We start from the raw sequence: 24,973 nt of genomic DNA, 5'->3' as shown, positions 1-24,973 counted from the left end.
TGGTGAGCACATGCAGCCCGTGCAGCCCTCCAAAGAAATGCCACCCCACACCATTACTGACCCACTGCCAAACCGGTCATGCTGAAGGATGTTGCAGGCAGCAGACCGCTCTCCACGGCGTCTCCAGACTCTGTCACGTCTGTCATGTGCTAAGTGTGAACCTGCTTTCATCTGTGAAGAGCACAAGGCGCCAGTGGCGAATTTGCCAATCCTGGTGTTCTCTGGCAAATGCCAAGCGTGAGCTGTGAGCACAACCCCCATCTGTGGACGTCGGGCCCTCATACCATCCTCATGGAGTCGGTTTCTAACCGTTTGTGCAGACACATGCACATTTGTGGCCTGCTGGAGGTCATTTTGCAGGGCTCTGGCAGTGCTCCTCCTGTTCCTTCTTGCACAAAGGCGGAGGTAGCGGTCCTGCTGCTGGGTTGTTGCCCTCCTATGGCCTCCTCCAAGTCTCCTGGTGTACTGGCCTGTCTCCTGGTAGCGCCTCCAGCCTCTAGACACTACGCTGACAGACACAGCAAACCTTCTTGCCACAGCTCGCATTGATGTGCCATCCTGGATGAGCTGCACTACCTGAGCCACTTGTGTGGGTTGTAGAGTCCGTCTCATGCTACCACGAGTGTGAAAGAACCACCAACATTCAAAACTGACCAAAACATCAGCCAGACAGCATAGGTTCTGAGACGTGGTCTGTGGTCCCCACCTGCAGAACCACTCCTTTATTAAGTGTGTCTTGCTAATTGCCAATAATTTCCACCTGTTGTCTATTCTATTTGCATAACAGCAGGTGAAATTGATTGTCAATCAGTGTTGCTTCCTAAGTGGACAGTTTAATTTCACAGAAGTTTGATTTACTTGGAGTTTTATTGTGTTATTTGAGTGTTCCCTTTATTTTTTTGAGCAGTGTACTAAGCCTATGCTTCCTCCGTGCTGTACTGTTCATTAAAATCATTCAGAATTTGCTCATTCAAACAACTCTAAAAATGCGGGGTTTAAATTGGGCGTGGCCTCATAATTACAATTTAATGTTATTATTAAAATAATAAGTTATATATATGTTAACAGTAAATATTTTATGTAATAAGATGACTCTGGAAAACAGGTGGCTGATGTTGGAGTATCCATTCTTGAGGTTTTGGCATCTAAGTAAACAAAACAGCACTTTTTTTTTTTTTACTAACTTTAATTTAGAACTCAGTTTGTACAGAGTTTGTACAGTTTGTACAGAACAGAGTTTTAAACAGTTCAGCCATTTAAACATGCAAGTATTAATCCATGTTAATGATGAGGAAATTTCTAAATGAACCTTTTTTCACTTTCACCACAACATAGTGAGCTAAACAGTCCCTCCCTATATATGGTACAATATAAGTGAGGGAGTAAAGATCTATTTTGGTCACAGACCAAGTTATGCTTCTCCATATCATGGGTGTGTCTATTGCCATATCAGTCATGCACATTTAATATTATGGCCAGGCCCACACAGTTCTCAAGTTGTGATTTTAATGGAGTGTTTTATCTTATTTTTGCTTTATGTTTTTTATTTAAGCTAAACGCTTCAACATAACACCCATGTTTGGTATTGTACAAACTAATCAATATATAACAATGGGTTCCAAGATGCTTTAAACTCCAAAACTGAAAACAAATAATATAAAATGTTACAACACTCTCAATAAAAAAGCAGGTCAAAGTAGTGCTGGACGATATGGCCAAAATTTATATCACGATATATTCCATAATTTCGGTCGATACGATATAATTTCGATATCGACATAAATATTTTGAAGTCTTTAAAGCCTCCTTTCAAAGAAAACTATATAATACTTTAGAAATACAAAATGGTCAAAATAAACCAATGATCACTTTTAATCACTTATAGCAAAATAAAAACATGACATCTCTGTTAAACACATGCCTATAACCTATATACAGTACAAAGCAAAGGTTTGGACACACCTTCTTATTCAATGCGTCATGAAATGAAAGAGTCATTAAAATAAAGAAAACGCATTGAATAAGAAGGAATGTCCAAACTTTTGGCCTGTACTGTACATATTACCAATATAAATAACTTTACATTTACAACAGAGGCAAAGCTTCTTATTCTTCCGTAAACAAATTTAACAGATCAAAACAAAAGTGCTTCAACCAGGATAAGGAAAAAAAGCCTTTATATACATAAAAGGAACATGATATCACAGTCAAATAAGCAAACCTATAGGCATTTATAACTATAAATAACTTAGATATAACATAAACTACAAAAGTGTTTCAGCCAGAATAAAGATTTAGGAGATTCTAAAAGGAGATTTTAGATGCTGGAGCGCGGCCGAGTTTCAGCGCGAGAGATTTTCAGCGCGAGAGATTTCAGCACGAGAGATTTTAAACGAGAGTTTCAGCGCGAGAGCTTTTAGATGCTGACCGGAGCTCGGCCGAGTTTCAGCGCGAGAGATTTTCAGCGGGAGAGATTTTAGATGCTGACCGGAGCGCGGCCGAGCTTCAGCGCGAGAGATTTCAGCGCGAGTTTCAGCGCGAGAGCTTTTAGATGCTGACCGGAGCGCGGCCGAGCTTCAGCGCGAGAGCTTTTAGATGCTGACCGGAGCGCGGCCGAGTTTCAGCGCGAGAGATTTTAGATGCTGACCGGACCGCGGCCGAGCTTCAGCGCGAGAGATTTCAGCGCGAGAGGTTTTAGATGCTGACCGGAGCGCGGCCGAGTTTTAGCGCGAGAGATTTTAAGCGCGAGAGATTCTAGATGCTGACCGGAGCGCGGCCGAGCTTCAGCGCGAGAGCCTTTAGATGCTGACCGGAGCGCGGCCGAGTTTCAGCGCGAGAGATTTTCAGCGCGAGAGATTTTAGATGCTGACCGGAGCGCGGCCGAGTTTCAGCGCGAGAGATTTTCAGCGCGAGTTTCAGCGCGAGAGATTTTAGGGGCCGAACGGAGCGCAGCTGAGCAGTGTTTCTGTAAATAATACATATCGATATGACACAAAAATGATATCACCGTTATTGAAACATTTCTTATCGCGATAAATACCGTTATCGAATTATTGTCCAGGCCTAGGTCAAAGTACTGTATCCTCCAAAAGTATAGGAACAGTGAGATCAATCAGTTATTTCTAGGTATTTACATCTGGATTCAGAAGATCAGCACCTTCTGTCACCTTCTTCACCCATTTCTATTGTGAATAAAAAGTATTGGAACATGTGACTGTCATGTGTGTTTTTTTGCGCAGGTGTGTCCTGCTATATTAATTATTTAAACAATAAACAGTCTATGTCTTCACTTAGTTTCAGATTTGGGTTTTATCTGTGCATACTGAGCATTTATAGTTAGAGGACTAACCAACATGAAAACCAGGAAGCTGTCTATGGGCGAAAAACAAGCAACTGTGAAGCTGAGAAAAGTTAGAAAATCAATCAAAATCAATGGACAAACATTGTCCATAGCCAGACCAACAGTGTACTTAATAATAGATGTCAAACAGGGAGACCAAGAAAAAAAAGCAGCAGTTGATAACAGGAATATTGTGCTGTGAAGAAACCCTCTAAATTAACGGTTAGTAGCAACCACCAGAGGCCAGAAGTGAAGGTATCACAATGTACTGTTTACAGAGGCTTTACCAAAAGATTAAAACCACTATTAACAAGGTAAATAGGAAGACCAGGCTCGAATTCACCAAGAAGTACAGAGAGACAAGCCTATGGACTGATCATGGACAAAGATTGACCTTTAGCAATGTGATTGAAAGACTAACATTTGGAGAAAGAAAAGGATCTGCTCATGATCTCAAACATACCATCTTATCTGTAAAACACAATGGAGGTAGTGTCATGATTTGGGCTTGCAGGGCTTATTCTGTGATGGGCTCATTAATCTTCATTGATGTACAGCAAACTCAGAAATCTACAGAAACATTTTGTCAATTTGTAAATTTAAATAAAGCTGGAACAAAACTGATTGGGAGGTCCTTTATGCAGCAAGATAATGACCCAAAACTCACTGTCTGGAAAAAGCATCACATAAGAAGAATGCAGAAGTTTAGTGCACAGACATGATGCAGTTACTGCAAGCAAAGGATTTCTACAAAATATTAAGGGCCATATTTTAGCAATCTTTAGCACATCAGTCAATTGCGGATTATGCAGCTGGATTTAGGGTAGTGTCTTTGGTATCATGAGGGCGAGAAAAATTCGCTTTGCGCTGCTCAAAACTACTACTACTTCTACCAGTTCTCCTAAATGATAATAGGTGGTTGTAACGTGAAATAAACCAGTGTGCCAGTTGTCATTACTTTGGTGCGTTTGATTCTTAACAGCACAGTGCTTTGCAGGTTCATACTGTGAAAATAGCAGCTCATTTAAGGGAACAGCAATGTTATTTTATTCTTTATTCAGGGTGTATGCTAGGGACATCTTTTTCAGTCTTTTTTACTTTTAATTTACTTTAAATTTAACTGTTCCAATACTTTTTCTCATAAGAAAAATGTTTTATTAGACAGAAGGTGTTCTTTTGAACAGTGTATCAGATTCAGATGTAAATATCTGGAAATAAAAACTAAAATATTGATATTTTCTCATATTCATCTTTTAATGTCAAACCCAAGTGTTTTCAGTCTACAGCAGAAATAAACAGATCAGCCTCACTGTTCCAGTACTGTATGTTAAATATTGTGAATAATTATTACATTACATTTTTATGTCTTGTTTAAGTCAAATCAGATCATTTAATGATTTCACCCTGCTATACTTATATTACATCACCAACCATGACAAACGTTTCATTAATTAAACTCCTTTCTGTCTGTCATTGCCAAATATAGAAACATCAGTCCTCTGATGAATGAGCTGAGATGCTTTTTGCTGCCCTCCACAGGTAAACAGAGGGACATACTCAAGACGGAGCCGACTGAAGCGCTCAGATGGCAGCACCACTTCCACCAGCTTTATCCTCAGACAGGTGAGCACATCTTCTGCTGTCTGTCAGTGAATGTGAGTTTTTCCTTTTAATAAATGAAATAATGCCTGACCGGGCTCATTATAACAAAGGAAACAGAGAAAGTCTCTGAATGCAGGTATTGCTATATTCAGAATTCAGGAATTTAAATTACTGTTATTAATGTGGCCTGGGTTGGATTCCCAGCTGCGGTGACCCGGGTCTTTCTGTGTGGAGTTTACTCCGGGTTCTCCGGTTTTCTCCCACAGTCCAAAGACGGCACGTTCAGGCTAATTGGAACTTGATTTAATTTGTCCCCTAGGTATGAGTGTGTGAGTGAATGTGTCTGTGTGTGTCTGTCTGACAGTTGACGATGATAAGTGAGTTATTATTGTTCCAGTAGGTACTCCAGTGGGAAACCCAGGTTTCTGAGCTTTTGTGGCAAGATATTTGTTGGTGGCTTGTTGAGTTCTCTGTTTTCTTCATGACTAGTTGTTTGAAAAAACAGGATATTGCACATGATTTGAGACCAAGAGAGTAACATAGATTCTGCAGATCATTTGGAAACTGATTTAGTGTTAAGACATAAAGAAGCAAGTTTGGATATTTAGATTTTTTTTTTTCTTAACATTTGGTCTGTTTAACATTTGGAGGTTGTAACAAAACTTCACCATACTAGACAACAAGTTTTCAGGAGTTTAGGGTTAGAGTTTAGGGTGTGTGGATGTATGGAAAACTGCTCGCTTAGAGGAAGCTGCAGTTCCTCATTCAACCACAAGCTGGAGCAGCAGCAGGAACCCTGCTGTCTACACCCACTTAGTGCTACAGCCCAGCTACAAGCTACAAACTACAGGCTGAGCTCAGCTCAGTCTGGAGCGTTTTTACAGTTTCTGCAGTTCATATGTGTAGAACCAGTGCACCTCGCAGTGAAAAAAAAAAAAAAGTTTTAACCCCACTAACCACATAATACCGCTCTCTACAGTTCATCTTTCTGCGCAATCAGTAAATAGTTAGCTCACAAGCTAACAGCAGCAGCAGTCACGGAGCTAGTGGACAATAGTTCAGACTGTTTTTAGAGCTGGATATGCAGAAGTTTTGGTTTGTTTCCTCCCTGACCTCCACACTGCAGTTTCTGTGTGCACACTCGAGCTCCTCCACTCCGTATTGGTTTAAACAGAAGGCCCTGCGAAAGCTGCAGCTCTTCTCAGACAAAATTAAAGGTTTTTAATTTGGTAAAAAGCTCAGAATTATAACTGCGGTTTAGTGGACACGGCTGCCAGGTAAGACTGTTTAAGGCTACTGAAGACTATTAAAGGATGGATGGATGGATGGATGGATGGATGGATGGATACTGTATTGATCCCCGAGGGGAAATTCTTGGAGGTTATTGAAAGGGATATTGGGGGTAGAAATCAGTGAAGGCTGGTTACATAAGTGAGAATATTCATGTCCTCGCTGTGGAGAATACACAGCGCTGTCACAGTATCGTAAAAGAAAAAAGTTTTCTTCCATGTTGTACTGTTAATTAACATAATCAAAACAGATTTCACTCATTACAACTATTTGGGAATTTAGTTAAAAGCTTGCTGTAACATTACTTACTAAAAAATGTGGAGTTTAAAACAGGTCCCCGCTCGTAATAACAATTTATGAGGGCAGGCAGAGTCAGGCTGGATTTTTTGCAGAATCTAAGCTGTAGCTTGAGCGTTAGATTACTGTTGTTCTTGTTAAAAAATATATATTATTAGTTACATATATACAGTAAATATGAGCTATTTTAAGCAGGAAGCTGACTCCAAAAAACAGGCTGTGAGGCAGCTGATGTTGGGATACACATTCCTGTGGTATTGGCATATAAATTCTGTTGTCTTATAACTATTTACACATATATCTCTCCTGAAAAGCGTTTATTTTTGCCCAAGATATCGGAGATCGGTCGATCGAGATGAAAGACGATCGGTGATCGAAATGGGTCCCAAAAACACTGACTGGTCTATCTCTAGTTTTAAATTAGGGCAGGATTTGCAACATTTTGCTCAATATCAAATAAATTTTCGCATTAAGAGGTTAAGAGTTTATAATTATTATTAAAATAATGGCATATTCAAAGCTGAATGTAAGGTGGACTTTTGTAGCTCCACAGGTCTTACCGCTGGGTGGCGCCGAGTTAAACAAAACTAAAATTCTTTAAAGAATATATATATATATACAGTGAGTCCAAGAAGTATTTGATCTCTTGCTGATTTTCTTTGTTTGCCCACTAATAAAGACACTATCCTTCTGCACTTTTAATGGTAGATATATTCTAACATGGAGAGACAGAATATCAAGACAAAAATCCAGAATATAATTTTAAAGAATATATTTTAATTAATTTGTATTTCAATGAGGAAAATAAGTATTTGATCCCTCTTGCCAAACACACTCAAAACTTAGTGGCAAAGCCTTTGTTTGCAAGCACAGCGGTGAGACAATTGTTGTAGTTAACCACAAGTTTAGCACACACACCAGGGGGAATTTTGGCCCACTCTTCTTTGCAGATCCTCTCTAAATCATGAAGGTTGGCGGGCTGTCGCTTGGCAACTCTGACCTTCAGCTCCCTCCATAGATTTTCGATCGGATTGAGGTCTGGCGACTGGCTGGGCCACTCCATGACCTTAATGTGATTTTTCTTGAGCCAATCCTTTATTGCCTTTGCTGTATGTTTAGGGTCGTTATCATGTTGGAAGACCCAACCACGGCCCATTTTCAGATCCCTGGCAGAGGGGAGGAGGTTGTCCCTCAGGATTGTGCGGTACATGGCTCCATCCATCTTCCCAGTGATGCGGTGAAGTAGCCCTGTACCCTTGGCAGAGAAACACCCCCAAAACATTAGGCTTCCACCTCCATGCTTGACGGTGGGCACAGTGTTCTTGGGGTCATAGGCAGCATTTTTCTTCCTCCACACATGGCGGGTGGAGTTGAGGCCAAAAAGTTCAATTTTGGTCTCGTCTGACCACAAAACCTTCTCCCAATAACTTGGTTCATCTTTCAAATGATCATTGGCATACTTGAGGCGCGCCTCCACATGTGCTCTCTTCAGCAGGGATACCTTTCAGGCACTGCAGGATGTGAATCCATTGTTGCGCAAAGTGTTGCCAATTGTTTCCTTGCAAACTGTGGTCCCAGCTGCCTTCAGGTCATTTGCTAACTCCTGCCGAGTGGTTGCAGGACGATTTCTGACCGTTCTCAGCATCATTGCCACCCCACGAGGCGAAATCTTCTTTGGAGCACCGGGCCGAGGTCTGTTGATTGTCATGTTATACTCTTTAAACTTTCTGATAATTGCACCAATAGTTGTTTCTTTCACATCCAACACCTTACTAATCTTTTTGTAGCCCATTCCAGCTTTGTGAAGGTCAACAATTCTGACTCTGAGGTCCTGTGACAGCTCTTTGGTTTTACCCATGTTGGAGACTTGAAATCTGTGTGATCTGTCTGATTCTGTGGACAGGTGTTTTTCACACAAGTGATTAGTGAGAACAGGTGGCTTCAGGTCAGGTAACAAGTTGATTGGGAGTGTCTAACTGGTCTGTAAAAGCCAGAACTGCTAATGAATACTAAGGGATCAAATACTTATTTCACTCCATGAAATACAAATCAATTAATATATATTCCTTAGATTTATTTTCTGGATTTTCTTTTTAATATTCTGTCTCTCCATGTAAGAATACATCTACCATTAAAAGTATAGAATGATCATGTCTTTATTAGTGGGCCAACGAAGAAAATCAGCAAGGGATCAAATACTTCTTGGACTCACTGTATATATATATATATATATATATATATATATATATATATATATATATATATATATATATATATACATATATACGACAGATGCAACAAAGTTGTGACCATTTCTCCTTTTCTGCAAATGTATGCTCTAAATAGAGCCTATCCCAGCCAGCATCAGGCGGAAGACAGTATACACCCTGGACAGGCCCGAAAAATATCAATATGACTAAAAAGCAAAAAAAATCTGTAGGGGGCAAATACTTCACAAAAAAATCAAGTTTATTCCACCAAATATTGATTTCTGAACTACTCTTAATGACAATATATTTATTATATTTTATTATTCATCAATATTTTATAGAATAAAACAACAATATTCATTTTACTAAAACATATATCTATCTATAAATAGTACAATTAGAGAAACTGGTCATTTTAAAGTGGTCTCTTATTTTTTGTGGAAATGTGATTTCCTTTTTTTTTCTTATTCATGTGCTGATCATGTGATCTCATCAGTATTATTTTTGGCTGATCTAATTATAGAACAATACCCTGTTCATACGTAATACGATTGGGTGTATTGGTGAATTGAGGGGGTCATTGAGGATGGAAAGATCGGATAGAAGGAACACGTCGAGAGAATGAGGAGTATTACTGTACATTCAAATCACATAAGGGTACAGAGGGGAGCAGAACGGCGGGGGGAATAATATCTAAAGCTCCCAGCCAAGAAGAATGCACGTCAGCACCAGCACTGACTGGGAGCTGGCTCGGCCAATCAGCAGCCGGCTAGCCAAGTGTGTCATCGGGCTGAGATTGAGGAAGGGTTCTCTCTCTTTTCTCTCTATACCTTTTCTCTCTCTCCCTCTTTTCCTCTATCTCTCCCTCTGTTTCTCCATCTCTCGTTCTCTCACTCTCTCTGGTGCGCAGCTGAGCCGTGCCTTTCGCCTGTGCGAGCGTGCGTGCGCGCGGTTGTGTGTATTGAGGGATGATGAAATGCCAGCGTCAAGCATCCTCCGGGGACCTTCTCCCAGCCTGAGGATGTGAAAGAATCGAAAGCTGAACGAGGGATCTGCTCCAAACTGCAGGCCAAGCCTTCTGCACGGGCCTGCTGTACCTGCCTTAGCTGCCTTTCCTTTCTCTCTCTGTCTCTCCTTCTCTTTCTCCATCCCTCTCTTCTCCATCCATCCCTCTATCTCTCCTCGCTCCCTCAATTGCTTGTGCTGCTTTTTTTCTCCTCCCTTTTCTTCCTTCCTCTGGTGAGGGAGAGGATCGTCATCCCCCATCGATCCTTTTCTTTTTTTTTCCTGGTGGTGGTGGCTCCCTCCTCCCCCTCTCTTCCTCTCCACCTCCTCCTCCCCTCTCTCTCTCATTTTTCTGTTCTTGAAGAGGAGCTCTCTGGAATAGCAAACCTCCATGTATGACAATTTGTACCTGCATGGATTTGAAGACTCGGAGGCGGTGAGTGTTGGCGTTTTCTTTTTGTTTTTTTGTATATTTTTCTTCTTTCTTCCTTCCATTCCTTTTCACTTCTGCTATTGCTATGATGAGCTCTGGCTCGCTCATCTGTGCTGCACACACACAGACATACAACACACAGGGCCTGAGAGATTCACCGTAGTGCAATGTTCAGAGATGCAGCAGAACGATCACTATGGTTGTACTGGGGGGACATGTTTGACACATTCTGCCTTGTGTAAGTGTGTGTACATTAATATGTGAGTATTTATTAATATTACACAATTCCAGGTTACACTAACCACATATATGTAGAGTGTGTGTGTGTGTGTGTGTGTGTGTGTGTTCAATTGCTATACACTCTCACAGGCATTTATCTGTAGCATCACACCAATGCTGGTGCTAGCGTGGGGGGAGTGTTCATTTGTATTCTTCATTTTCTTTATTATCTCAGGAATACACTCATGCATACACACACACACACATATATATATATATATATATATATATATATATATATATATATATATATATATATATATATATATATATATATATATATATACACACACACACAATGGTACAGGATCCTGTGACTGCAAGCTGCATTTCACACTGGCTGTATTAAAGGGCCAGCGTCTTGTTTCTGACTCTGCTAGTCACCTAGCCAGCCAGTCAGGCAGGTTCAGTGATGATGTGTAAAATGAGTCACATGGTTTAGGTGGCCCACTTGAATGTCGTGATGAGGAACAGAAAAGGGCAGCAGCCTCTACGTCAGTGTATGGTCGTGCCTCACATGGCAAAATATACTATTTTCTGTGCCAATTCCCTGAATTGTCAGGGTGGAATTGATGTGTAATCTATAGTCGCTGGCCAGGATTCCAAAATTCTGATTTCTTCTATATGACTCTTTTCAACAAAAAAGCCATTTTAATGAATAACTGTATATCAACCATTTTCCCCAGCTGAATAAAGAAATATTAGTCTCGATAAAACACATTTCATATATATTTTAGAAATAAGATGTATCTGTCTTGATAATTGTGGTATTGACTTGTCTTGTATGTAGACCTCATTAGGTATTTTAGATTATTGCAGTTTAGGGACAATATGCAGTCCAAAAGAAAGGTTATTGTGACAGACCTAGCTGTATGCATGGCCTCACACAAAGTACATGTACACATGTGTATTTTTTTTTTTTTTGTGCGTGTGCACAAATTTTAGCAGCATTTGTGTGAGCACACAGTGTTTATTTGTTCATTGTTTGTTTGTTCATTGTCTTAAACATGGCATAGATTGACTGGAGATTACCTAAACTGCTGATTTTGTTCACAGATTGTTATTTTTTCACAAATGTGCACCAAAGTACAACATTTTCTTATGTGGGTCCTTAACTTATCCAGTTATCATTTTTGAATGTTAATGAAAAGTGACTGTTCATTCTTTCATATCTAGACCTGGACAATATTTCGATATCAATATTTAATTCACAGCTGTGTCTGTTCTTACTGGTTAAACTTGACTGAAACTGTGTGACTGTAAATCTTTTGAATTTACAGACATTTTGTAAGTTTATTTATTTATTTTCATTGCATTTTGCTGTTACTGATTAAACAGCACACTAAACTAAGTGGAACCACTGGCATTGTTAATGGCTCTAATGGGCCTGCTTTTAGCTAGCGAAGATGCTTATTCGGTAACTGTAGGCATGGGGGTTTAGTAAAAGTAAAAGTCCTGTAAAAAGGATTAGATTTAATTTCCCCATACCTGCAGATTTCCTAATTTACTTAACCTGTTACCCACACTTTGGGCATCATTCTGGCATTCTATATTTAAGAAGGATTAAAAGAAAGGCTTAACCTACACTGTGTTGCCAGAAGTATTCACTCATCTGTCCAGATCATCAAAATCCGGTGTTCCAATCACTTTCATGGCCACAGGTGTATAAAGCTCCTAGGCATGCAGACTGATTCTACAAACATTAGTGAAAAAATGGGTGAACTGAGCTCATGAGTACAGTCATAAAAAAAAATCCTCGCTACTAAATATCTGTCAGGTCTGGGGTTGCTGGTGGCCAGGACAATGGTAATCGTCTGACTGCACTGTGCCAGTTGCAAAGTTTGGTGGAGGGGGGATTATGGTGTTTGGTTGTTTTTCAGGACTGGGGCCCGCCCCTTAGTTCCAGTAAAAGGAACATTTAATGCTTCAGCATAACAATAGAGTTTTTGATCAATTTTAGGCCCCAACTTTGCGGAAACAGTGTACAAAGCAAGGTTCATAAAGACATGGATGAGTGAGTTTTGGTGTGGAAGAACTCGACTGACCTCAACCCAATCCAAACACCTGAGAACAAATTAGAGCGGAGACTGCGATCCTCTCATCCAACATCAGTGACCTCACAAATGTGATTTCGAAGAATAGTCAAAAATCTCCCATAAACACACCTTCCCAGAAGAGTTGAAGCTGTTATAGCTGCAAAGGTTAGACCAACATCATATTAAACCCTAATAAAAATAGGATGTTCATATGCCTGCAAAAGCAGACAAGTCTATATATATATGGCAATATAGTTTATCTATCCTATCTATCAGGGAGCAACACCAGCTAAAATCTTGTTTCCAGAAATGACATCCCAGTTTAATTCCAGTACCTGTCAACTGGTCAGTAACATACCGAATTTCACAAAAGTGATATTTTATGATAACTTTTTATAGGATAACACTCAATAAATGACACTTTGATACAATGTAGTCTGTGTACAGCTTGTATAACAGTGTAAACTTGCTGTGACCTCAAAACACTTAACACACACCCATTAATGTCTAAACCACTGACAACAAAATGAGTACACCCCAAAGTAAAAATGACCAAAGTGTCAATATTTTCTGTGGTCACCAATGTTTTCCAGTTTACTTGAGCTTCACAGGTCTACTGGAATCCTCTTCCACTCCTACCATGAAGAAATCACAGAGCTAGTGGATGTTACATACTTTGCTCTTTTCGAACTTCCGTTTGAGGATACCCCACAGATGCAAGTCCAGCACCAATATCTTCCGTTTCTTTAGTGGTCATCTTAGAGTATTTTAATGGAAAGGGATCCCAAACCATCTTTAGTACAGACTGAGCCCTACACCCCTTTAACCTCTGCAGCAATGCTGGCAGCACTCATACATCTATATTCAACCATTTATGTTTATTTATGTTCAACCATGTCGAGGCCTGTTCTGATAAGAACTTGTTCTGTTAAACGGCTGTTTTGTCTTGGCCATTCTTCTGCAGGTCAATTGCAGGGTGTTGAAAATCTATTTATAGACTAAGCCATCTTTATGTAGACCAACTTTTTAGATCCTTAGAGAGTTCTTTTCCATGAGGTGGCATGTTAAACGTCCAGTATGAGAGAGTGTGAGAGCAACATTACCAAATTTAAGCTGCTCCCCATTCACACCTGAGACATTGTAACACTTATGATCTTATGATCCTGTGGAGGGAAAATTGCTAAGTGGGTATTTTTGTTGTCAGTAGTTTACACATTAATGGCTGTTTAAGTTATTTTGAGCACAGCAAATTTACAGTTATAAAAGCTGTACACAAGCTACTTTACATTGTATCAAAGTGTTATATTTCTGTGTTGTCCCAAAAACAATATAACTGCAAAACGTGCTCGAGCACAAAATACAAAAAAGAAAATGGTACTTAAAGCAAAATGAACTTTGCTTTTATGTCATCTGTTGATTACCAATTAAACAAACTAAAGCTGATTTTACATATATCTTGTTTGGTGCAGACTTTAAGACTTTACAGTTGGGTCTGAACCAAAAAAGCAATGAAACCTTGACTAAAAGATTTGTTTGCAGGTTTGTTTGCAGGGTATTAATATTTTATTTTTTTTGACAGTTCACACTTTTAGACCAATTGCACGAAGTTGAAGCAGGCTAAAAAAGAAAAACTCACACAGCAGTAATCACACAGCAGTAGTGGTACAACAGACTATACTGGTGATTCCTGTATCTGTAGATGAACCCTTATTTATAAACAGAACTAAAATGAATTATAGGGGAATCTGTTAATTCTGCTGCGGGACGTTCCTGCACTTGTAGGGAGTCAGACTCTAAGCACCCGGCAAGGCAACTTGTAGAACCGTCAACATTCTTCAAACCAATCCGTGTGAAGTATAGAGAGGCCTTGCCCACATAGGTAATGGTGACAGGATGTAATAAAGTTTTTACTGCACTCAGTCACTAAACTGCAGTGTGAAACCAAAACTAACCAGCATAAAAACAGTATACAGTGTAACTAATGCACCAACCTTGGTGCATATTTTGGTCAGGACAGGTGTGAAAACGCCTTTACAGAACGCCTTACACTCGTGAAGCATGTGGAAGGCATTAATAAGACATGAATACTTTTTTTCTGTGTTTTTGCTTCTAATAATTCTGAAAGGATGTCACGTTGAAAAGTTTTACATGACTTTTTCACTGACCCTTAGACGTTTTTTTTTTTTTCAGCAAAACACTGTTATCTCATCCAAATCGAAGATGAAAGGCATTCATTTGAATTCCATTTTTTTTCTCAGAATCATCACTTCTGGGGGGGAAAGATAAGCATACTTGTGCATTTCTTGTTTCCCGAATCAGGCGTTTTGTGATTGGACTTGCTGGACTCAATTGGGTCCCTGCTGAAGTAAGCCTGTGTGGAGAGGCTGCTGCAGCAGCAATAGGAAAAAAGTGCTTTGCCATGGGCAGTGTGTTGGAGTGTTTTTTTTTTTTTTTAAGACAACTGCAAGGCTTTCTTTCTCTCTAATGCGATATTGACCCAATCGCTTCTTTCACCGACTTGGGCTAATGTTGTTTCCCGGCTGGATTATCAGAACCAAACTCCCGCACTGTACTTCATTCGGGGGAGCAGTTCATATTAATTGGGATCTGGTGTGTTTGCTGCTGGAATATCTTTCTGGAAGTTCTGTTTTTGTGGGCCAGTTCTGCTCATCTGTCAGAGCACGATGATGGAGCTTTCTGAAGACCTGATGGATATTTCTGATGAAAACGTTCAGATTTTGTTTTGTGAGGTCTTTCATGGTCCTGGAAAGGTATTGCATGTAATGGATTTGTGCTATTGTGAATGCTGTTTCTGTTTAGGTCTGGAGGTGAATTTAGTTGGCTAAAAGGTATGCTGTTAATTTTGTTGCTTGTAAGATCTTACCATTAGGTTAAAGTAATACAATTAAATGTATTTTACAGTTTCTAAAAGCAATTTAATGGCCAAAAGATTAAACTTGTGCCATGTATAATTTAGAGCAGGGGGTTTTATCCTTTTTTTTCTATGCTATATATTTAACATAATATATATTTTTTGTTAATTTGACATGGCGAGGTCACGTTGAGAAAGTTACAGAGATTATTTTTTGTGCTTTTTTTTTTTTTTTATAACGATTCCTAAAATGCCAGTCGCTGCTGAGAAGAGACCCGTGAGCATTGCGGAATTGTGCCTTAGTCTTGGTATATAGAGGTTTAGTTTAGTAAAATAAAATCTTATTAAAGATGGTAGTTATAGTTTGAGTCATATTTTATGTGACTTTCGTATTTCCATTACTCTTGCAACCCCCCAGGGACTATGTCAGAACTACCTTGGGGGTCATGAATGGCAGAATAAGATCCTCTGCTTTAGAATTATGCATTTTACACTTTTTATAACAATTTCAGAAATTTGCAGATAGTTGCTGAATTTTTGAGCTTTTGAGAATATTACAATCTGATTTAGTTGGAGATCTAGGAGTGACTTTTTGATGCTGTATTTGCTGGTGCCAGTGTTATATGAATAGAAACCGTCATTATATATTATATGCTTAAGCTGTGTATTTGAACTACGTTTTGTGGTCAAAGGTGGGGGTTTGCAAGCATGGCCAAAAAAGTGTGTAAAAACTGAAAAACACAAATTATTCCTTCCTTAAAATATTGTGAGTGCAGAATTGTTACTTCTCTCTGGTGTGGCTGTGACTGAAGAAACATAAAAAAGGAACCTATAATTCTCAAAATTAAATGAAATGTTTTTATCATCATTTATCACACTCAATATCAGTTCGCTCAATGCAATTCAATGTAAAATAATAAACACTATTTTATAGTGCAGTATGATATAGTAATTCACTACTGGATGCTCTTTTTTCAGGGTTCAGCTGATTCCTACACTAGCAGGCCATCAGACTCGGATGTGTCGTTGGAGGAGGAGAGGCAGGAGGGTGGGAGCCAGGGCCGGCAGGAGCGAGAGCAGCAGGCCGCTGTGCAGCTGGAAAGGGCCAAGGTTAGAGTACACTGTACTTATGTGATACATTTAATGAGTTCTAACAGGTAAAGGATGCTGGTCAAATGCTTTAAACTGCATGAATTCAGCAAATAGCATGCCACAGTACCACACTGCTATTGCAATCTGCTTTGCTGTATATTAAAACATATCGAATAACCTTTGATGATTAAAGATTGGTCTGCATTACTTTGTCCACTGCCTTACGTGCCAAAATACCGCTTTGATTCATCTTAATCTTAACCCACAAAAGCTCTTGTGAAATATCTGTGCTTGTTTAGAAATAATATAGTACGCAAGCCTTTAAATTGTACTGCAATTTGCAGTGCTTTTGAATGGTTGAATGGAGGTTCACACTGTCATGTAGACCCGTGTTTTACACCTGGTCACATCATGTGATTTTAACCACATGCATTAACACTTGGTAATCATATTGCTGTGTAAGGCTAGTAGAGATATACTTGCTGATTGGCTATGCACAATATGTCTGTCTATAACTTTTTACATAGGAAAGTAAAATCAGATCTTGTCTGGTTACACAGGAGACGCGTTTTAATGAGTAGTGTAATGTTATGTTAATGCCAGGTTCAAACAGACACTTGTATTTCATGGGAGCAGGTGTAAATTTAGCCATAGCTGTTTAGAATGTGATTGTTGTTATAATAGCATTACTGTATTAATAAGATTCTATGGGTTCACAGGCCAAAGCGGTGGCCTTTGCTGTGAAGACGAATGTAAGTTACTGTGGAGCGCTGGATGAGGATGTGCCTGTGCCAGGAACAGCCATCTCATTTGATGCTAAGGACTTTCTGCATATCAAAGAGGTAGGATGGTCCAACTTCTCATTTATCATCATTTCATTGTCAGCAAACCTTTTTTTTTTTTTTTTTGGTAAATTCATTCAAAGTAATCAGTTTTAGGTGACTGGGTGCTGTAGGAGTTAGCTTTATCACTTACTATGGCTGGGTGATTTGACAAAAAAAATCATATCCTGATAAGCTAAAGACATTTGAAGATATATGATGTGCTATGTGGTAAATTTCATACAAATGTTCAGATTATCAAATTAACTTAAATATTAGACAAAGATAACCTAAGTAAATATAAAAAGCACTTTTAAATTATCATTTATTTATTAAAGGTAAAGAAAAAATCCAAACCAATATAGCCCTGTGGAACTGCTTTGGATTATAGTCCTGCTGCAGAACGCCAGTACAAGTTTGTGGTCAGATGGCCAGACATTCTCCTTTAGGATTGTCTAGTAAACACCAGAAGTCCTGGTTCCATCTATTATAGCAAGTTGTCCAGGCCCTGAAGCAGCAAAGCAGCCCCAGACCATCACACTACCACCACCATGTTTAACATTCAGTATGATGTTCTTTTTCTGAAATAATGTGTTGGTTTTACACCAGATGTAACAGAACACACACCTTCCAAAAAGTTCTAGGGATCACCAGGATGTTTTTTTTTTTGGCAAAAGTGAGATGGGCCTTTATGCTCTTGTTGGTCACAAGTGTTTTTTGCCTTATAACTCCTAATGGTAGAATAGATACCATTCTCCATTTGTGAGTAATAGCACATTGTGGTCTGCTGAAGTCCCAAAGCCTTCGTTATGACTTGGTATCTTTTTTCAGACTGATAGATGTTATTCACTTTGTTTTACTATCTGGTTTTGAATTTCTTGAAATTGGGGCATAATGTGTTTTGAGATATTTTATCTGCTTCATGTTGTCAGACAGGTTCTATTTAAGTGATTTCTTGATTCTACAGGTTTGGCACTAATCAGGCCTAGTAGTGAAATTAAACCCAGCTTTACAAAAAGTAATTAATCACACATAATTAATGGGGGGGGGGGCAAACAGGAGGGCTAAACTGGTTTGGATAGTCTTTTTCCCCCTTAATACATGAAATCACCAATTTTATTCAGGTTAAATTTGTCTGATATTAAAGTTTGTTTGAATATATATATAGTCAAATAAGTCTAAAAAAATCAAGTTTTAATTTTTTTTTTCCTTCAACTGCAAATTTTGTCACCATACAAGTATATAAATGTATATAAATTACTCCATTAGTTTTTTTAATTTAATCAGAATTCAGGGTTCAAAATATTAAATGTAGATTTTAAGTACTTACGTCTGTGTTTAAGCTCCATATGTTATTATAATTATTATTGATAAAGGTCATCAAGTACTAGTATTAAGAGAATGGAATGGCATTCAAGTAGAACCTGCTGAAATGAGTTTATCCAGGATAGAAATCTTTTGTGCCAGACGGAAAAATTGCAAGATTTATTGTGCTTATAGAGGTGAGTTTATAAAAGCATTTCCCCAAAGTACACTGTTAATAGTAAAAGCTCCTTGATGAAATATTGGAGATTCTTCAATTTTAAACTTTGCTTTGGGGAACCTTTAGGAACATTTCTAAAAAACGTTCTAAAAAAATGTATGTTGAAGGTTCCTCAAAACATTTTAGGGGTTCCTCCATTGATTCAAACTTGAAGAACTTTTTGTTTAACAGTGTAGATCCCTTCTTTGTTTTCTCACCTCGATCACCATCAGAAGTTAAATAGTGACTGGTGGATCAGGCAATCCAAGGTGGTACCCCACCAAAATAATTAATAGCACTTGTTCTAAACCCTGCAGGCACGTAACAGTATTACACGTTATCTTGACGTAAAATGTTTGTCATGTGACGTAATGACCAACATTAAACCTGAAATTAACATCTATTGATGTTGGTGGCCAGCTGGGAAGACTTAAGCATTTAATAGCTTTAACATGATAATGTTGACAGCACAAAACAAAATCAACATTAGTCAGGAAAACACAATGTTTAAATCTCAGTGTTCTTTATTTTTTCCTGGTGTAAGTGGAGTGGTATTTTATTCCAAGACCCATTCCCATTTTTCGTTAGAACCCCTACGCCGTGTTTTTAAATCTCACCCCCCACAATGTGCTTTGAAGAATCTTCAGGAAACATTTCTATTCTAAAAAACTTTTTTTGAAAGTATCTTAATGATTCCCTTTACAGTTTTAAATTAAAGAACCTCTAAAAGGCCCTTAAGGAATGTACTTTTTAACAGTGTACATTCCTCTTTTATTCCCTTGCCCTGATCAACTGCAGAAGTTCAATAATGACTGGTGGATTGGGCGACTGGTGAAAGAGGGCTGTGAGATTGGATTCATCCCCAGCCCTCTGAAGCTGGAGAACATCAGAGCCCAGCTAGAGCAGAAGAAAAGCCGTGTTCAAGGGTAAGCAGCAGCATGACAGTACCTGGCTGTTCAGCTAAGTATTCAATTAGAGCATTTGGTTTTCCATGATACTGTGGGGGTTGGTGGGTTAATTATTTGGCATAAGATTTTCTTGTGGAATCTGGCTACCTTTACCAAACACTTGCTTTGTACTGTTATGTAATGCATTTTGCCTTAACGTAGAGCTGGACTATATGACAATAAGTGATGGGACCGGTCCAATCCAGTAAATGCATCAGGTCCGATATTGATGTAAATAGGGTATCAGACATCTGGCAACCAGGGTCAATCTTCTTATCAATCCATATTTCAGTTCGCTGCTTGCACTGAACGATAAACTCGCTATAAGTCTGCAGTACCATGAACCTACTAAGCCTCAGTGCCTGTGAGCAAAGAACTAGCAGTTGCTTTGACTAAAAGAGTTTATTTAGAAATATTTTAGTGTAGGTATGCTCAAGAGGAAGAGAGTTACTTGTAATGTCAGTAAAGCCAAGGTAAGACTGCATTGTATATTTTAGCCAGTTTAATCAGCCGAGTGCCAGATATGCTAGTCAACAGAAAGGCAGCAAACTCTTGCTCATGCTTCCAGAAAACTTCCAGCTGAAAACCTGAAGGCTAAAGGAATTACAGAGAACAATTTCATTTTTTGTTATTAAATAACAATCATTTTTAAACACATTTTTGATATTTCAAGTTCACACATAACCCACCCGATGGCTGCATTAGGCCTGGAATTACATACTGGTGTTCTCACCTTCCTAACTGAAGACCAGAGTGGCGTACAGACATTATAAACATGTCAAACAACAAAATGTACCGGTATAGTGCCATTAATTTGTTATCAAATATCATCTTTTAAACTTGGAATACAGTTACAGTTAGCCAAACTGTCAGTAATTAAACGTTACTCTTTTCTTACCAAAATAAATGTTTTTTAGGAGAGAGATATTTGTAGATTAATGTCCAAGAATCATTTAACTTAAAAAGCCATACAGACCTGCTGTAAATTTTAACTCATGCAACTCATGCAGATACATAGCGGATTGCCCAAATTTCTGAGATATAGTTACAGTATTTACAGGGCACTGTTGTCTGTTTATTGCTTTCAAGTCAAACAGAAATGGCAGAACATTAAAGGCTTTTTTAACCTGGTAACATCAGTGTGTGTGTTCCCCACAGGAAGTGGCTTTTATGCTGTTGATATCAAAATCAGGATTGTATTTACTAAAATTAAGAAATATATTGTGATATTGGCCATATCGTCCAGCACTATGCCCAGCCCTACCTTAATGTCATTTACTGAATGTCATTTGGTTGCAAATTTGAATGTTTTCCTGGTTTTTGTTTTTGTTTAATTTAAGTTGATTTAACCCTTTTTTGTTGTTCAACTAGATGTTTTTCTGTTCAGTTTTTAAGTTTTCATTTTGAAGTTCTGCAAAAGTAACATTTACCTGGCCTTTTAAACATCTATCCTTTGTTTCATTGCCAGAAAATCAAATGCTCTATTTAGATATAGTAGTAAGTATAGTAGCAATTATTATACAGAAGAAAAACAGTACGAGCATAAAGCATAAGACAAGTGTCCTTGTATACAGATTCATATAATCAATGTTATTTATTAGAATTTAATTTAAGACACATACTTACATGTCCATGCATTTCATGTTTAAAAAACGTTTCTCATCAAATCAGAACACAACACCTCTGTCACCTTTGACCTCTTGAAACCCCTTAAACCCCTTGTAGTTTTAACCTTTTAAATTCGATGTGTATTTTTCTAGTTGTACATTTAGTGAGTATTGTTACTCATATAATTATTACTCGTATAGTACATAACTTTAAATTAATTATGTATTATACAATGTGGAGGTTATACAGTGAGGAAAATAAGTATACACCCTGCGACTTTGCAAGTTCTCTGCATAAAGACACCTGTCCACCCCACACAATCAGTAAGACTTCAACTCCAAGACCAAAGAGCTGTCCAAAGACACCAGAGACAAAACTGTATACCTCCTGTATACCCACATGGCTGGAAAGGGCTATGGGGCAATTTCCAAGCAGCTTGGTGAAAAAAGAGAAATTTTTGGAGCAATTATTAGCGTATCAATAATCCTAAGAAAGGTGAGGAATCAGCCCAGAACTACACGGGAGGATCTGCTCAATGACCTGAACAGAGCTGGAACCACTGTTTCCTAGGTTCTTGTGGGTAATACACCAAGACGCCATGTTTCCTCTGCTTAAGTCAGCACACGTTGAGGCCCATTTTAAGTTTGTTTATGACCATTTAGTTAATACAGAGGACTTATGGGAGAAAGTTCTGTGGTCAGATGAGAGTAAAAAAGACCCAAGTGGCTCTGTAAGAAGCATATCCAGATCTAAACCCTATAGAAAATCTTTGGAGGGAGCTCCGACTTTGTGTTTCTCAGTTACAGCCCAGAAACCTGGCTGATCTGGAGAAGATCTGGTTGGAGGAATGGGCCAGAATCCCTGCTGCAGTGTGTGCAAACCTGGTGAAAAACTATAGGAAACGTTTGACCTCTCTAATGGCAAACTAAGGCTACTGTACCAAATATGAACGTTGATTTTCACAGGTGTTCAAATACTTATTTGCAGCAGTAACACACAAATAAATTACTGAAAATGATACATTGTTATTTCTGGATTTTATTTAGATTATGTCTCTCACAGTGGACATGCACCTAATATGAAAATTTCAGATCCCTCCATGATTTCCGAGTGGGAGAACTTGCAAAGTCGCAGGGTGTTTAGATACTTATTTTCCTCACTGTATGTTTAGAAAAGTAGCAATAGAGTCCTTCATTAACACCACAGAGCATTGAGGTAGTTAAAATGAAACTGGAATTGTCTTTTTATGTATATATAAGGCAGTGGTTCTCAAACTCTGGTTCCTGTATCACTAGTGACACACTAGAATACCACCAAAAAACATTTCAAAAACAAAATAATAGTTTCTTTAAAGTATGCCAACACTGAAAATGGAAAATGTAGGCAAAACTTGAAACAGACCTATATATGTAAGTATTACTTAAAATATTAATGTGATTAAAAATATTTGTGTATATGTAACAGGAGGCTACATTCCCTACAGATAAATGTTAAACAGGTTTCATACTCTTTTTGTCTGTTTGTTAATTTATTCTTAGGATCATTCTCTAAGAAGAGAGAGAAACGATTCATCTCTGTGAGGTGTGACTAGAGTTGTTTAAAAAGTCGTTCTTGTGGCCCATGGGCCATCATGTTTAACACATGGGGTCGAGCCAGTTGGGGAAAAGTAGATTGATAAGTCACACACTGAACTGGTGCAAATGCAAACGGACAAGAAACTGAAATATCTGGATTTTCATAGTTATAGATTAGAATAAGTGTAATTTAAAAAGTTTGAGAACCACTGATATAAAGTAATTCCGCATTTATTAAATATAATTTAGTATTTGTAGATAATAAGACTATTAATAGTGATAAATATATAAGTGTAGATAGTTAATAAGTTTAGCATGTAAGTGTAGATAGTTTATAGAGTAGTCCACTATTGTGTTTGATGGGACAATCTAATACTGGGCTTTTTTCTCTCTTTTTATTCGCTCATCTCTTTAGTAAGTCCAGCGGAAGCTCCTCCTCCAGCTTGGGGGATGTAATGTCATCAGGTGAGCCTGTGGTCTGGAGGGTGGGGCTTGGGGAGATGTAGGTGGGGGTCACAGGAATCTCCACGAAAAACGGAGTCGTATGCATTTCATCAATGGGAGATTTTACTTCATCACTGTCCTGCGTAAGGCTAAAGAATGAACAAGCAGCTTCTTGTGAGCATGGGACAGTGAATTATGATTTTATGATGGTTCGTATTCATTTTCAGCTTTTTAGAAAGTTAGACTAATTTCTACCTTTTCTCTTTCTTTTTTGCAGGCAAGCAGAAACAAAAAGTGGTAAGTGGTATTTATCTTCACTTCACTTAGTTCTGCTGTGCAGCACATATACACTGACATGCCACAGGAATTAGTATTGTGTCCCTTATCACAATATTTTTTTGTTTTGCCACACTGAATCAATTTTCCAGAACAAAAAAATGAGTTTAGATGTAATGATTGTTGTCAGGCAGTGGTTCATTTAGTGTGGTGTTTAAATCCCTCCCACTAGACAGCAGTGTTGTACTCTGTCACTAGATTCCACTTTTCTGATTAATAAAAAGTCATCTTTACTTTTATAAATATAATAGTGTTTTTTTTTATATATAGCGTTTTACATAAAATCTGATTAAAACATTTGTAATACATTACCTTTTTTACAGTATCACAACATATATATTATGAAATATTAAAGCATAACCACTGTTTTGTGATCTGTATGTGATTCTTGCCAATATAGTCTCTTGTTTATCTACATGAGCAGTACTAATCAGATGCTGCTGGTCACGATCATTACCACTATATCCACTGCACTGTCCATTGTGGGTGGTAATGCCTTCTATGATTTATTATTGGTACACACCTGACACTGTGGATCGATTAATGTTAAAGGCCCCCACTTTAATTTCGGAAATGGAGAGTTCGATTAATCTATGCACACCTCTATACAGACCTCGCCACAACTTGCTCCAGAATTCATACTGCCTCGCCATAAGCACTCTGGACAGTGTTCAGTCTCACTCACACCTTTTTCAGGTATGAACATTGCCAAGCCATTTCCTGAGGTAAAATTTTGTGATGTTTATCCACTGCTGTCCCGTGACATTTGGCATGGCTTACATACAAATTACATATACTGAGCAGCCATGACATTAAAACCACTGACAGAGTGCGATACAGAGCAAGTGAACAGTTTTCAAATAAAGTTCCGGAAAAACTGGGTCAGAAACTCTCTAAAACATCAGGCAGATCTTCTGGGGTGTTCATGGTTGCAGTTCTCTAAAAGTTCTCCAAGGAGGACAACCAGTAAATAAGTAAAAGTCTTAAGTTCCAAAAGTGTTTAAATCTGATATATCTGAATCTGATATATCTGAAGTATTTGGTTCTGCATTTTGAATATATGAATTTAATTTACCTTTAATCATTGAAATACATGAGGTGGTAAAATGTCCTCTTGAAATAAATCTAATTTTTTTATTTGGGATCAATAAAGTATCTGTCTATAAATCATCCATCTACTCACTGGAAATAAACATTCCTTATAGACATTCATTGATTTTTTTTTCTGCTTGATTTTCACAGGTTTTTTTTCTTTTATATATTTG

At 38.3% G+C, this 24,973-nt stretch overlaps 1 protein-coding gene across 3 annotated transcripts in view; it reads left to right on the top strand.

The window, feature by feature from the left end:
* cacnb4b (calcium channel, voltage-dependent, beta 4b subunit) overlaps nucleotides 1–24,973 on the top strand; it is a 50,436-nt gene that overhangs the window by 9,208 nt on the left and 16,255 nt on the right. Inside the window, exons 2-7 of one of the 3 annotated variants that reach the window (XM_007234559.4) lie at nucleotides 4,880–4,963; nucleotides 16,343–16,474; nucleotides 17,176–17,298; nucleotides 19,598–19,725; nucleotides 23,344–23,393; nucleotides 23,650–23,669. In XM_007234559.4, coding sequence (XP_007234621.2) covers nucleotides 4,880–4,963; nucleotides 16,343–16,474; nucleotides 17,176–17,298; nucleotides 19,598–19,725; nucleotides 23,344–23,393; nucleotides 23,650–23,669 — 537 coding nt within the window. Of the gene's footprint in view, nucleotides 1–4,879; nucleotides 4,964–9,522; nucleotides 10,181–16,342; nucleotides 16,475–17,175; nucleotides 17,299–19,597; nucleotides 19,726–23,343; nucleotides 23,394–23,649; nucleotides 23,670–24,973 lie in introns of those variants that run through there. The other 2 variants (XM_007234561.4, XM_007234560.4) reach the window with 2 other exon arrangements.

Source organism: Astyanax mexicanus, chromosome 5 (assembly GCF_023375975.1).
Source record: "Astyanax mexicanus isolate ESR-SI-001 chromosome 5, AstMex3_surface, whole genome shotgun sequence".
Lineage (NCBI taxonomy): Eukaryota > Metazoa > Chordata > Actinopteri > Characiformes > Acestrorhamphidae > Astyanax > Astyanax mexicanus.
Note: the sequence above shows the minus strand (reverse complement) of the source record. Positions and strands in the feature narration are given on the sequence as shown.